The sequence below is a fragment of the Sparus aurata genome, chromosome 10, assembly GCF_900880675.1.
Source record: "Sparus aurata chromosome 10, fSpaAur1.1, whole genome shotgun sequence".
In the NCBI taxonomy this organism is placed as follows: domain Eukaryota; kingdom Metazoa; phylum Chordata; class Actinopteri; order Spariformes; family Sparidae; genus Sparus; species Sparus aurata.
In genome coordinates, this window is record NC_044196.1 from 22,747,647 (window position 1) to 22,762,711 (window position 15,065).

Here is a 15,065-nt window from a genome sequence, read left to right on the forward strand (position 1 = left end):
ATTCACAGTGTTCACATTATAAACAGAATTTAAGGTAAAGGCAGTGCATTGTAACAATGTTCATCAGAAGACAAAGATTAAGATACAATTAACACATCACTTCCTGTGTGTCCTGTTACATCATACAACACATGAGAACAAGCAGATCAGTTCAACCTGAAGCCTTATGCCTTACTGTATTTCTGATTGTTATATCATGGACACTTACTGAACAACATGAAGGCAGGATGTGTTTTAATGGTCTCATTTACGGTGTTGATAAAACTGTTTCCTCTGGTGCTGCTGAGCTGGAGCTTTCCTTAAATCCTCTGCTGAAGTTTTCTTTCTTGGACAGAGTGATAAATAAATGGCGATGAACAAACCACACAACTACCACTGCTGCTGTCAGTCCCAATACACAGTAGAGGCTGATCTTTCCTCGACTTGCTGTTTTCAGTCTCTCAGGTGTGTCTGTGTTTGGTCTCTCAGGTTCGGGCCAATCCCTCACTGCTGTAAAGAGACCAAACAACAGAACAGCTGAAGTTTTGACATATTTCTCAGATACTGTGAGAATGAAGTAAATGGTTGTGGATTGTGGTCGTCCTCAATACTTTTCTTCAGGTTCTTATGAATCCAAAAAAGCTGCTGAACTGAACCTGTTAATAAAGTTCTACTGACTTCTACTCAACCAACTTACCAGAGACGTTGAGCCAACACTCACCAAAGAAGTCCAAGCCATAGTTTGTCCTCACACTCTGAGACCTCAACACCTCTACATAGTTCCAACAGGACTGAGACTTTGTCATCAGTTCTCAGATAGCAGATGATAAAAAGGGAGTTGGGGGAAGTGTCAGCTGTGGTTGTGAACGTCCATTCCAGTGTGATGTTGTGGTTCTCTTCTGCCTGATGGGAGGTCTGTGTCACATTCACTACAAATGTTCCTGTTGAGGAGACAGAGAGGGAAAGTGAGGAGCAGACACATTAGCCATTTTTAGACAGAGAACCAAGCCGCCAATTTGCCCAAGCCGTCCTTTTGGCGGCTTGGTCCGCGGTTGTCGACAGAGGCCGGCAAATTGGGGGTCTGTTGTGGTCCGCCGATTTTCCGCCTCGGAGGGTACACTTATTTCCGCCTCGCCTGCTATCTAAAAACGAGGCGGAAATGTTCCGGCCTCTGTGTGAGGTGGGCGTAGGTGTCAATGACCTGCACTGTTGTGAGTCCCACAGCCGGGGAGTTTTAAAACCAAGAAACAGCTGATCACAGCAGTCAGTCCTTCATTTCACCCTCGGACATTAAGATGAGCAACTGGACAGCCGCTGAGATCCAGGAGATGCTAGCGTCTCCTCGGTCTCTGTAGCTGCTTTGTTGTGTTAGCTTGATGTTGTGTCGGAAAGCTAAGGACGGTCGCTACTTTCAAATTAAAAGCCCCCCGCTAAGAACCCAGTTCTAAACTCCAAAGGGGTGCAATGTAAAGCTCTTATTTTGCAGACAAATTTTATTTTCTCCGTTCACAGCCCAACTTCGAGTTTCACGTCACGTCACATGTTTACGCCTACCTCAGAGGTGGCTTTTGGAAAAGGAGGAATATTACGTCTCCGTTTTAGAAAGGCAGGCCGGTAAATTGCCGCCCTTACCTTGGAGCAAATGTGCCGCCTTTTCTATCTAAAAAGGGCTACTGACAGCTTTAACATGGCAGCCTTTAAACTCCATCTACATGTTTCTGTGGACAGTTTAGTGACGGCTCAGAGCTGCAGAGGCTCATCAACATCAACTGATTAACTGACTTTAACTGATTCATTGAATCACAGTGCAATAAAGTGAAGCTGTAAACTAACCACAGACACAGTTGAGGCTGATGAGCAGCAGGATCCTGCAGATCATCTTCTCCCTGTGAGAGGAGACAGAGGTGAAGAGTCATGTGATCACAGTTCAGTCCACACATGTACCACAACCAACATCTACTGTCTGTCTTTAGTCTTTACAATACTTCCTTGTCTTTGTTATCCTACTCATTACACACAAGGACTTCCTCATCTCTAACTCAGCCGCAGTCTCCTCTGTAACTAGCGGGGCTTTCAAACAGTCCGTCTCCGCATTCAACAGGTTGACGTGGAAAATAATCTGTGGCCTTTCAGTTGTACATCACAGAACCGGGTCACAAACCTTTCGTGCAGGTTTTCGACCGGTGTTGCCTATCTGACTGTTTGCTTATTCAGGGCGGTGCTGGTGATTTACCCGCTGGCTTTTGGCAGAGCGGGAACATGCGCTAAATTTCCCTTCTGAATATGCGTTTGGAACAGCTTCAGTTTGTTGACAGATGCAAACACTCTTTGCACCAGGTCAGGCAGCATTTTTAACTTATCCTGCAGGTTCAGTTTAGTCTGTCCAAGTGACACAGCATGTCGACCAAAAAGGCCAGATCCACAATCCACTTGGAGTCCACCAGCTCGGGATAGTTCGTGTCCTTCTCTTTCATGAACAGTTTCAGCACCCAAATGCTCAAAGAAGCGAGAAAGTACCTCGCCTTTTAACAGCCACCTCACAGTGCAGTGCAGCGGCAGGTCACCGGGAGGCCCTTTGATCCAGCTCAGCGATGAGATTCTTGAATTGCCTGTGGTTATGTGTGCGGATGAAGTTAACGATTTCCATCACGATGCTATCTAAATTCAGTGATTTAAACATGAGTTGCCCATTTTCAGAGCGAGCTTGACACAAATTGTGAACTCATCAATAAGGTTTTCCCTCCCTCCAAGCTGATCGGGCATTTTTATGTTGCGTCCACACCAAACGCGTTTGCAAACACGTATACACATAAAAAAAAAAAAAAACACAAACACAAAATTATGAACATAAGAGCCGCATGAAACCAGGCAAAGAGCTGCATGCGGCTGCGGGTTGGCCAGGCCTGGTCTACATATCAAAAACATGAGAAACCATGTGCAAATGACCACAAACAACCTTGAATTTGGCATCGTGTGTCTCATAACATTTTATTACCAAAGACTTTTAGAAACGGAAACTTACTTTCTGATAGAATTGAACTCCTCAGCTGACAAATAACACTTAAATTAACACTTACACATGTCAGGTCGAGAGTCTTTTCCAGATGAAGTCATGATGACAGGGCAGACTGTAGTGATCCGTATGAGAGTGATTTAATATCATCTTTTACGCCAAAATCACCAGGTGCTGGTGTTTTTTAAAGCGGGCACGCCTCTTGCACACGTCTTCTCATGAAACTGTCATTGTAGTGGCATGTGTGGCATGCACATTAGAAACTTTATTTTTTGAAGTGTGCAAGGTTAAAAATTAACAAATCACCTACTGCTGATAGGCTCTATGTGTGAGAGCAACCTCAGATGACTTGTTGGTCTGCATGTCAACTTTAGAAACAGATGGTACGAATAATCTGTATCCTCCAATCACACGGGTCTGTACACTCGCGTATTGCGAGGTTTATTCAAGTGACTGCCATTGGTTAATACAGTTTTTGTCATTATGACGTTACTTTATGTTCACGTTACACAAAACAACACAGTTTAAGTTTTAGTCTTTAAATGCTGTAAAACATCTCAAATCAGGATTTGATGACGTTTTTAGATGTTGTCGATGACGTCATTGAATTCTTGAAGCTTTATGATGTCATGAACAATATTTTCAATATTATGATTGTTGACGATTTTTATTCATTCAAGAAACTTGAAGTGCAATAAAAATGCATCTCTTGTGTGTATCTCCATATTCTAGTAATTAATGTGACCCATAAATCAGTTTGTAACTGTTACATCTGTAAATAAAGTTTATTACTACTATAGTTTTTATGATATAATATGAATCTCTTTGATATAAATATCATCCTATCTTTTTTATCTTATCTGAATATTTGTCTTCTGATGCCTTTACCTGATGTTCTATTTATAATGTGACCACATAGATCATTTAATATGAGAGAATTTTTTGTATTAACATGGTAATCACTGAATACGTCAATTACAATCACCTATTTACACTTAAGCATAAAGAAAACTTCAGATCAGGCTTCTTTCCATCAGGGGAGAAGTCCAGTGTTTCCCATCATGCACTGTGCGCTGTGGAGAGATGAGACTGAAGCTGTCTTTATGATTTAATTCTGATGCTTCAAACACATATCTATCCATATGAGAGAAAGCTGGAAGGTAAACAACATAAATAACTGTGGTTATACTCTGAGTCTGATCAGAAGACACCTTAATACAGCCAAGTAGTCAGACTATTGTTAGAGCGAAGTGGAATCACTCATCACCAAAGTGTATGACGTCAATATGAGAAAACACCTGTGATAGAAATGTGCTGTGTGAAGAAATCTTTTGATAGTTGTCCTTGGATGGCATGATTCCAATGATTCATAACACATCAAAGGACCTTGTGGAGTGAGAGAAAGATACTTTGAGCACAAAAGAACTGTTGTTTCATTCCAGGGTCACGATACTCTCTGTATGGGTGTTAACAGGAAAGTGTTGTTCAACAAATCTCATGGCACACATCCAACATTCAGAGTTCATTGCGTGTCAGTCTTGCCTCATTTTGAGAAATTGCTCCGTCAGACTGTTCTGACTACTTGACTGATCTGGTGTAAAGTTTCCTGCGCAGGTCAGAGTGCAATCACAGCTGTTTATGTTGTTACCTTACACCTTCCTCTGGTGTATATCAAAATGTGTTTGAAACATCAGAATTAGATCATGAAGACAGCTGCAGATTTTTCTCTTCTCTCCACAGAACACAGTGCATGATGGGAAACACTCAACGTTTCTCATGATGGAAAGAAGTTAGATCTGAAATTTTCTTTATGTTTAATTGTAACTACATGATTTCATTTCAGAGGTATACTGCCGTTACTGGTGACTTCATCACAGGGTCCACGTTCATGACTGTCACTGACAAATTAAAGGAATCAGGTGGGTACTGCAGGTGGATTAGGTGTCCTCTCTCTGCTGTGATATTTATTAGATACATATGATCCACAAAGTACATTCATTTAAATTAATCATATAATATTCAGCCTATTTTTTAATTTTCAGTTCAGAGTGTTGATTAGTCATAAACAAAGTTAAATTTGATAAACTGAAAGTTTACGTTGTCATTTTTCTTGACTTCAGAGTTCATTATATTTCATAAATTTCGCAGTTTGTCTGGAAAATATTTTGAAGTGAACTGGGTGCATCTTTTTGATTTTGTCCTCTCTTCCAGCAGTTTCTGTTGGCTGTCAAAAGAAGTGTGTTTGACACTGGACACTCCTCACATGAACCATCTCTGTACAGAATCTGTGTGTTTGAGGTCTGAAGGACACAAAGAGGCGATGCTGCCTGCTGACCTGCTGGACTTTATTAGAGATCAAGTACAACAACAAATGAGAAATTCACCAAGTGCATTATCACACATGATTAAAACATTCAGATGTCAAATATTAAAATGAGTTGAAAAATTTGAAAAAAGATTCAAATTTGAAACTTAAGAGCTGAAATTGAATCATAATGCAGTGGATCCTTTTCACATCAATCTGCACTTTGGCCTGACAGCTGTAGTACAACATGACGAGATGTGACGTTCACTGACTCCAGTGTCAAGAGGTCCACACCATAGTTTGTCCTCAGTCCTGAGTCTGGACACATGAAGTCTGAGTCGTTCGTCTCTGAGGACGTCTTTGTCCTACTGGACTCGTCCTAAAACTGTTGATCCAGAGAATCTCCACGTAGTTCAAACAGGACTGTGGCCTTGTGATCAATTTTCAGATAGCAGAAGATAAAAAGGGAGTCGGGGGAAGTGTCAGCTGTGGTTGTGAACGTCCATTGCAGTGTGATGTTGTGGTTCTCCTTTGCATGATAGGAGGTCTGTGTCACATTCACTATAAATTTTCCTGTTGAGGAGACAGAGAGGGAAAGTGAGGAGCAGACACACTAACACCTTTAACATGGCAGCTTACTGTGAGCCTGCGCAGGATACACCACAACACAGTCAAGTAGTCAGACCAGTATAACAGATATAATACATTTATCTTACAACAAGTTTTAACAAGGCCATGTCAGCTACGCCCTGTGGGGACAGACATATTCAAGTCAAACATGCATGCCAGTCAAGTTTTCCCATATCTGATATATGACTGGTTAAACTACTCTCACAGATACTATGAGAGCTGAACAGGAAGCACAATTGAATCACACTGTTACACTGGGCTTTCAGTCTTCATCTTTTTTAACCATCTGTGGTGACCCATGCACAACAAAGCTTATATCTCCTTAATCAGTTTGTTAGCCACCCAGCAGAGTAAGATTAATGCAGGGTGCATCATTCCTCCATCAGAATGGACTGAGTACATGATTGTATTCTGGTATGAAGTTTCCTGCGCAGGTTCAGAGTGAAATCAGACTTGTTTAAGTTGTTTACCTTCCAGCTTCCTCTCTCATATGTTGATATGTGTTTACAGCACCAGCATTAAATCATGAAGACAGCTGCAGATTTTTCCCTTCTCTCTACACAGAACACAGTGCATGATGGGAAACTCAACTTTTCTCATGGTGGAAAGAAATTGTATCTGAAGTTTTCTTTATGTTTAAATGTAACTAGTTGATTTTATTCAACCATGTTCATTTTGACAACTATTAAGTGAGCAGAATTATGTAGAACGCCCAATTGTGCTTTAGGGTCACACTGACTTCTTGTTACAGTGACTGACTCTACAGCAGCTGCAGTGAGTAAGCTGTGGGAGGTTAACATCAGTAATCAGTAAATTCAGCAGTGCATTTAGAACAAGATGTTTCTTCTTCTTCTTTGTAAAAAATGTCATTTTTGTCACCTCATTTCTGTCATAGCACCTCGAGAGGCGCAGGTTGGCCAGGCCTGATCTGCCCTCTACACAGTACAACCCTTTTTATGTATAATTTAAGAGGAGTTATGGTCAGTTATGGGAACATCTTTTGAACCAAAAAATAACCAATAAAAATAAATGCACAGGATTTCTTCAGCATCAGAATTTGACTTCTGTCAGTGTGAAAACTGTGGAACCATCTTCCAGTGTCAGTTCAGCAGTCTCAGCAGTCTCAGTAGTGAGTCAGTAGTCTAACTAGTCTCCTTCATACAGTTGTGCTTATTTATTAGCTGTAAATCTGCATTACTGACACCACTGAACTCATGTCTGTTGGCTCAGCTCTCTTCCCCCTGGTGCTTTCTGTTTGACTCTAGCACACCCTGTTGGCAGCACTAGAGACTTACATAATGATGAATGCAGCTACAGCCTGGTTGCACCACTACATCGGAACAAGGGACAGGGAGACAAGTGTGTCAGGCTGAATTCTGGGTGAGGTGTAGAAACTGACAAATAATGGATGGTAAGGACATGTAGAATATTTGATTTCTTTAATTGATAATGCAGCTATATAAAACATGGATTTGAATATGAAACTTTGAAACATCCTGTAGTTTTGAAAAAAAAAACAAAACAGATACCTAACACACACCAGTGTAACATAAAAGGAGAGACTTGAAGGGAAGGGTTCATAAATGTATTTTATTCTATGTTCTTCTGACAGTATTTGACTTTTTCTGTGTGTGTTTCTTTGGCATGTCCTTCCTCGTCCTGCTGCTGTGGCTGCTCTGCTGCAGCCGGTAGGTTTTTCTAGCCTGGGCTCTCTCCTTCTCCAGGACCTCAGTGTCATCCAGGATCTCCAGGCCTGGGATCTGACTGATGACGTACTGTCTGACAAGGCAAAAGGAAATGGAAACACATGTTGCTGATAAGACATAAAGTATATATTCAGTTAGGCACAGAACCTAAAATGCAGAGTGTGTTATATGCATGTTGGAGTGGCTGTAGGTCAGGAGGTAGAGCGGGTTGTCTAGTTATCAGAGGGTTGCTAGTTCAAGTCCCGCTCAACGTGTCCTTGAGCTAGATGCTGAAGCCCAAACTGAGCAGTTGGCACCTTGCATGGCAGCCCCTGCCATCATTTTGAAAAGCCCTAAATTGTAAATGTAATCTGCAATGTTAGTGACATTAGTGGATTGATATTGCTGCTGCGTTAATGTTTATGTTGCATTTTACTGCTCTAGATGTTTAAGGTGGAGCTCATTTAACTGCTTTGTATGCTGTTGGCTGGTTTAATCTACAGCAACACATCTTGTTCTATAAGATCATCATCATATGTCAGTGTGGCTGTCCTGTGAGAAACACAAATCTGTGTTCAGCTTTGTGACAATGCATCCTCAGCTGATCCAAGGGGGTTTTAAAGAGCTTATTTAGCTGAAGAATATAAAAAACACTTCATGTAACAGCAACATGGCTGAAGATTCATGGTGTCCACTGGAAAGAAGGGTATGAAAACCTGTAATCCAAACAATGACTACAAATGCAGTGGAGTAAAAGTAATGTTCCAGTTCTTACGGGTCAAAATACATCACTCTTTCTCCTTGATGAGTTGGTAACAAAAGCTGCCTACTTATCAATAAAACTGGCTGCACCATGACTTGGATGACTGAGAACCTTCATCAACACCTGATTGCCTTGTCAAAACACTGAGATCAGAGTCTCTGGGTCAAAGTAAGATTGTTACAGTTGTTGGTTGCTTGAGACAGCAGCCAGCTGTAAGCTGCAGCCATGTTGTTGTAGGAACAGGCCCATCACAGGGAAACACTGGGAGAGGGTGAAAAGATTCTCAATTGTAGTCTTTGTGGGTCTGGGTCAGACTTCCTCCGTTGAAACAGCTAGGTGCTGCCTCATTATTCATCATACTGAGGATCCTGTATATGAAAGGAATATTGAAGAATAAAACAGGGAGGAATGATTATCAACTGCAGTTCCTCTGTGGACTTGTCAAACAGGCTCACTTTATATTTGGGAACTTTCGTCGGATTTCCTCCACGAACATGTGCAGGTTGTTGATCTTGTTCTTGTTGATGCACAGGGCGGTGACACTGGGCATGTAGGGGAACTTGATGTGAGAGGTGTAGTTGTTACAGTCCAGGATCAGAGTGCTCAGCTTCTCCAGCTGACCCAGCAGAGCCGGGTTCCAATAGGGATTGAATGAAGGAGAACACAGCCAACTCAACCTGCTCATGTTTGTCGGTCACGGACCACATGAGCATCAATACACTGTGTAAAATGTGTGAATATATGTGACTGTGAGGTGCTGTATTAAATAACATATGTGCACCTAATCCACACACTGACTCAATTTATGAGGCCGTGGAGAGAAGAAGAAAGGAACACTTCAGTAAGTTACTGCTTCTTATTGACTATGACGTTTTGTGACGTTTAGGCTATTAAGAGAAGGATACTCTTCCAGCAGATTGTAGCTGAGGTCCAGCACCTCCAGGGTGTCTGTCTGTGTTAGGATGGTGTCATAGGGGATCTCTGTCAGGCCCTGGGAGGCAAAAGAACGCCACTGAAAGCTTGAGGCGTGGCCAGCTGACTGTGTTGGCCTGAGGTTAGATGATCCATGACAGATCCCTCTGCACTGTAATCCTTTTCAAACCCCCTTGTAGCGATGAAGATCAGGAGTGAAGTCAGATGATTATGTCATGATAAAACCTAAACCATTGCGCCTAGAAATTCCTGGATGATTGGGAAAGTGATCAAAACATTCCCTGATAGATTTCTATGTTTTAAACTTACTGACCCAAGCCTCACTCCGATATGAAAATGTCTGGAATTGCCTGTGCTCCATTCAACGGTCCACAACCAAAGTCACTGTGCGGTGCGCGCAACAACTCACCTCATCTACAACGTGTTGCGCCTGCAATGTTACAGACATGAGCGCTCTGCGCTAAATGGGAGGCTCAGGCTCCTGTCTCAGGGCAAAAGTTGGGTACTGCCCCCTTTTCATCATCAGGGCATCTTTGGCCTCGCCCCCTTTTATTGAATTTTGTAAATGTGCAGACTGAATTGGCAGCAAGCAAATACTAATTGCCAACATGTTGAAATAAACAAGACGGAGGGATGAGGTCGTTCTCCTGGTTACCCTGACTTGTGATTCTTCAGGGTACCGCCTACTAGGTACCTCTAGCCTGCACTGCCGTACGAGGATCATCCTGCAGAAAGGAAATTAAAATGTAGGCAGAGAGCAAGGGTTGCATGTGTTTGCTCGGGCAGCACATATGATAATTGGAATCGATACAGAGAAGATTAGCATGGCCCCTACAAAAGGATGACACGCAAATTTGTGAAGCGTTTCCACATTTTGAACTGGCTCGCCCAAGACCCACTCCGATATGGAAATGTCTGGAATTGCCAGTGCTCCGTTCAGCGGTCCACAACCACAGTCACTGTGCGGGTGCGAACAACAACTCGCCTCATCTACAATGTGGAGCGCCTGCAATGTTACAGACATGAGCGCTCTGTGCTAAATGGGAGGCTCAGGCTCCTGTCTGAGGGCAAAAGTTGGGTACAGCCCCCTTTTCATTGTCAGGGCATTTTTGGCCTCGCCCCCTTTCACTGAATTTTGTAAATGTGCAGACTGAATTGGCAGCCAGCAAATACTAATTGCCAGCATGTTGAAATAAACAAGAAGGAGGGATGAGGTCTTTCTCCTGGTTACCCTGACTTGTGATTCTTCAGGGTACTGCCTACTAGGTACCTATAGCCTGCACTGCCGTACAAGGATCATCCTGCTAAAAGGAGATTAAAATGTAGGCAGAGAGTAAGAGTTGCATGTGCTTGCTCAGGCAGCACATATGATAAATTGGAATCGATACAGAGAAGATTAGCATGGCCCCTGCAAAAGGATGACACGCAAATTCGTGAAGCATTTCCACATTTTGAACTGGCTGCCCCGAGACCCTCTCCGATATGGAAATGTCTATAACTGCCAGTGCTCTGTTCAGCGGTCCACAACCAAAGTCACTGCGCAGTGCGAGCAACACAACCAGTCACAGAGCAGTGCAAGCAACGACTCTCCTCATCTATAACGTGTAGCGCCTGCAATATTACAGACATGACCTCTCTGCACGAAACGGGACAGTCTCAGGTTCCTGTCTCAGGGCAACAGTTGGGTACAGCCCCCTTTTCATTGTCAGGGCATCTTTGGTCTCGCCCCCTTTCATTGAATTTTGCAAATGTGCAGACTGAATTGGCAGCCAGCAAATACTAATTGCCAACATGTTGAAATAAACAAGACGGAGGGATGTGGTCTTTCTCAGGGTTACCCTGACTTGTGATTCTTCAGGGTACCGCCTACTAGGTACCTCTAGTCTGCACTGCCGTACAAGGATCATCCTGCAAACAGGAGATTTAAATGTAGGCAGAGAGCAAGGGTTGCATGTGCTTGCTTAGGCAACACATATGATAAATTGGAATCGATACAGAGAAGATTAGCATGGCCCCTGCAAAAGGATGACACGCAAATTCGTGAAGCGTTTCCACATTTTGAACTGGCTGCCCCGAGACCCACTCCGATATGAAAATGTCTGTAATTGCCAGTGCTCCGTTCAATGGTCCACAACCAAAGTCACCATGCGGTGCGAGAAACAACATACCTCATCTATAACGTGTAGCGGCCGCAATATTACAGACATGAGCGCTTTGCGCTAAACGGGGGGCTCAAGCTCCTGTTTGAGGGCAAAAGTTGGGAACAGCCCCCTTTTCAGTGTCAGGGCATTTTTGGCCTCGCCCCCTTTCACTGAATTTTGTAAATGTGCATACTGAATTGGCAGCCAGTAAACACTAATTGCCAACATGATGAAATAAAAATAAAATAAAAATGCTCTGATCAGTTTGAAAATGTTCGATTTTCTTCAGTGTAATCTTGATCTGTTGTGGTGTTCCTTTGTTGTATTTTTAATGTGTTGTTATTGTTGACATTAAATGTTCAATTTTGTTATTAAATGTAACCTAAAACATTCTACCCATTCTATGTTTTTAAGAAGTCGGTGATACTTAGACACGGAAGTAGTCCATTGTCAGGGCTTAATTGTTTTAACTGTAATGAAGGAAAGAATCAAAAGTGGAAAAAAGCTTAATTTTTGAAAAGGCATAACAATAAGAACATGTGTAAGTGGCAGAATTATCAGAGGAGCTCAGAGTTTTGAAGAAAGAAGAAGAGAAGAACGAGTTGAACAAAGCTTAATATTTTATAAGTAGCAGAAGTAGCAGAAGGAGTAGTAGAAAGAAGTGGAGGACTAGGAAATTTAGAGGAAAATTAAGTCCAACACTTATCCACACCACATAGTCATAAATGGTACTTTCATTAAGTTTAAACTCCTCTTATTTGATTTTTGTAGATGTGTTAATTTACCTGTATGCCCATTTCGGAGATTTAAACTTGCTATATTAATCTATCAGCCTAAGCTAACTACTAAACTGGTGATGGGTACGCAACGGACGGGTAAATGGTCTGCATTTTTATAGCGCTTTTCCAGTCTAACGACAGCTCAAAGCGCTGTACAACATATGCCACATTCACCCATTCACCCATTCACACACACATTCATACACTGATGACGGAGGCTGCCATGCAAGGCGCCAACTGCTCATCAGGAGCAATTTGGGGTTCAGTATCTTGCTCAAGACATGCAACTAGGGGTTGCCGGGATTCCAACTGGTGACCTTCCGATCACTAGACGACCCGCTCTACCCACTGAGCCACACACCGCCCCACGGGTAGGCAACGGACACAGGCACTTCTGAAGTGAGAACTCTTCACAGCCCAACTGTTATTCCCCTAATATTTTCGTATGACCTCTGGAGCACAGCAGCAAAACCTAGCGCTGACAGGCAGTTGACACTAGAGTGCCTTGAGAGAGATAGTGACGACAACGGAAGTTCAAAACGCTGGCCGATCACATGGTCCATGTAGCCCTCCAAAAGTTCCAGGAAGTGCTTGGCGGGCAATTGAAACAATAGGAAACTAAACTTGTATGGTCGTCGACAGTAATAAAATCATAATATCTTCTTCTTCTTTTTTTTTTACCTTTAGACTTGAGTGAGGCAGACTAACAGGTGACTGACAAGTCTGGACTCAGAACAGCATTATGATGATAACTGTGTTCTGATAGGAAATAGGAAAAATCCATGGCAAATAAATTCAATTTGATTTGAATTAATTTCAAATGAATGCAATTCTATCACCATTTGTTAACTATTCTTACTTAGCCCAAACTTTCTCTACTCATTAATGCATAATACATCACACAGTCTTGTTTTTCCCAATGCACTTAATACCACAATGAATTCCAGTATGTAAAGAAGTCAAACAGATCAGCATGTCAAGCTGTTTGTGTCCTTTCCACTGTGTTGTCCTTGAATACAGTCTTCACCATGGTATGCTGTGCTGCATGGGGATGGTCCAATTGCTCGGAGAAAGGCGTGCGCATGTATGGCTTCCCCAAAGACAGAGACAGGAGAAAAGTATGGCTGGCTAAAGTCAGGAGGAACAATTTAACCACCTACAAAGTTTTTAACAACAAAACATCTGTTAATATTCTCTAAACATTCTAATCTAGACTGGGACAATCTACCAACCAGGGGGGTTTACCTCCTCCCAAGAGTACCGAGGTTTACCTATTTTTTGTCTACTTCAAAAAGGACTAAGTATACAATAGAATTATTATAACAATAAGATTGTTTAAATTGAGAAACTAATCAATTAATTAAATATTAAAACGTTCAATTGATTGTTGATTAAACAAACAGAGGAAGGTCACGATTTTCCATTTTTCACAGAACTGGGTTCAAACGGAACCGGTTCTTCTTCTCAGTAACCTGAATGTCCTTCTGGCTCCAGAACCTGCAGCTGAGATCTATCTTTAATTTCAGCTGCTAGACTTATTTTGTTTGACAGATGCTTCAACACTGAGGTGAACAGAAAACCTACAACCACAGATCAATACTTGCTGTTTGACACTCATCGGCCGCTGGAGCACAAACTAGGTCATCACAACCCTAAACCATCCGTTCTAGACCGTCCCGACAATTGGATTAAGATGATGCTCTTGTTGTGAAAATCTGGATCAAACCGGTGATGGATAGCTCTCTGTAGTCAGATATGTTTTAAACAACTTCTGGATTAAATGTTTTCAGTCTGAAGCCTCCGCAATTCCGCTGTCGGAGTTTAAGAGCGTGGCACCCAGCGGAAGTAAATAGTAGCAGCGAGTAGCATTAACTCCCTGTGTGTAATGAATGAAGGGAAGACGGTCCTGAGTCACAGCGCAGCTCATTATTGAATGACTATTGAATGAGTTATTAAAGAACAATGAGTTCAGTTGAGAGTTTGAGAGCGTTTGTCAACGAGCGACTAACTGCTGCTGCTGAAGAAATATTCAGAGTTTTTAAAACAACTATCGTCTAGTACGAGGAAGAGATCGATCGGCAGCGCGTCATGCTGGATATCTGCTGGAAACCCCAAGTAAAGTTACACAGGATAGGTGAGTAAAAGTTTCTTATTTTGATAACACTAATGTTCAGAACCCAGGAGTGGCCAAAGAGGTGGACAGACAGCCACGTTTCACTACATGGAGCCAACATACGAGTGTTTCCCTCGTTTTGGTTAATTCCACTCCGGGACTTCGGAAGTTCTGAGTGTCCGCTGCACGACTGAGCTCCGTTCTATGGAAGACTGCGGCGAAACTCCCGTCAGAAAATGATGATTTTACACACACAACGTTCCGAAAAATGTGAGGAGCACTAAAACTCAACAGAAAGAAGTGTGTCTCATTCAAACTATTAGGAAGACAGTTCGGCATTGATTTTGAGGCAGTGGGTCAGATGAGATGGAAGCTACTGGAAAAATTTAGATTTTACATTAAAAACATTAATAACTAATATGAAGAGCACTAAAGTTGATATAACAAGTAGTGTCCGAATCACCCAGTCTATTAACACAATTCGGCATCGGTTTGGTGTCAATAGGTCACGTGACCTGGAAGCTATTGAAACTTTGAGTATTTTTACTTGTTATTCTGCCATTGTTCTGTGTGCCTCGATGCCCTTGTAAATGAGGGTTGCCTCTCAATGATCTCTGGAGGATAAATAAAGGTTGATTGGTTGATTTAAATATTCTCTGTCTTTTGTTCTCTGTCCCTCCAGAGCTCCCACAGCAACATGTCTGTAAGGAGGAGGAGGTTCTCG

General features: G+C 42.3%; 1 protein-coding gene and 3 non-coding genes across 4 annotated transcripts; 3 read left to right on the forward strand and 1 right to left on the reverse strand.

Annotated features, from left to right (window-relative positions):
• Positions 1-7,522: 7,522 nt before the first annotated feature.
• Positions 7,523-9,722, reverse strand: LOC115589425 (leucine-rich repeat-containing protein 72-like). Its single transcript, XM_030430264.1, has 5 exons — positions 9,718-9,722; positions 9,281-9,424; positions 8,831-9,013; positions 8,666-8,743; positions 7,523-7,709 (listed from the first exon to the last, which is right to left on the reverse strand). Exons 1-5 carry the CDS (start codon positions 9,720-9,722, stop codon positions 7,523-7,525), a joined length of 597 nt encoding a protein of 198 aa, XP_030286124.1.
• A 356-nt stretch (positions 9,723-10,078) lies between these two features.
• LOC115590663 (U6 spliceosomal RNA) lies at positions 10,079-10,184 on the forward strand. The gene has a single exon (XR_003985814.1). It is a non-coding gene; the product is annotated as a U6 spliceosomal RNA (small nuclear RNA).
• A 470-nt stretch (positions 10,185-10,654) lies between these two features.
• LOC115590658 (U6 spliceosomal RNA) lies at positions 10,655-10,761 on the forward strand. The gene has a single exon (XR_003985809.1). It is a non-coding gene; the product is annotated as a U6 spliceosomal RNA (small nuclear RNA).
• A 500-nt stretch (positions 10,762-11,261) lies between these two features.
• LOC115590660 (U6 spliceosomal RNA) lies at positions 11,262-11,368 on the forward strand. The gene has a single exon (XR_003985811.1). It is a non-coding gene; the product is annotated as a U6 spliceosomal RNA (small nuclear RNA).
• Positions 11,369-15,065: the final 3,697 nt, after the last annotated feature.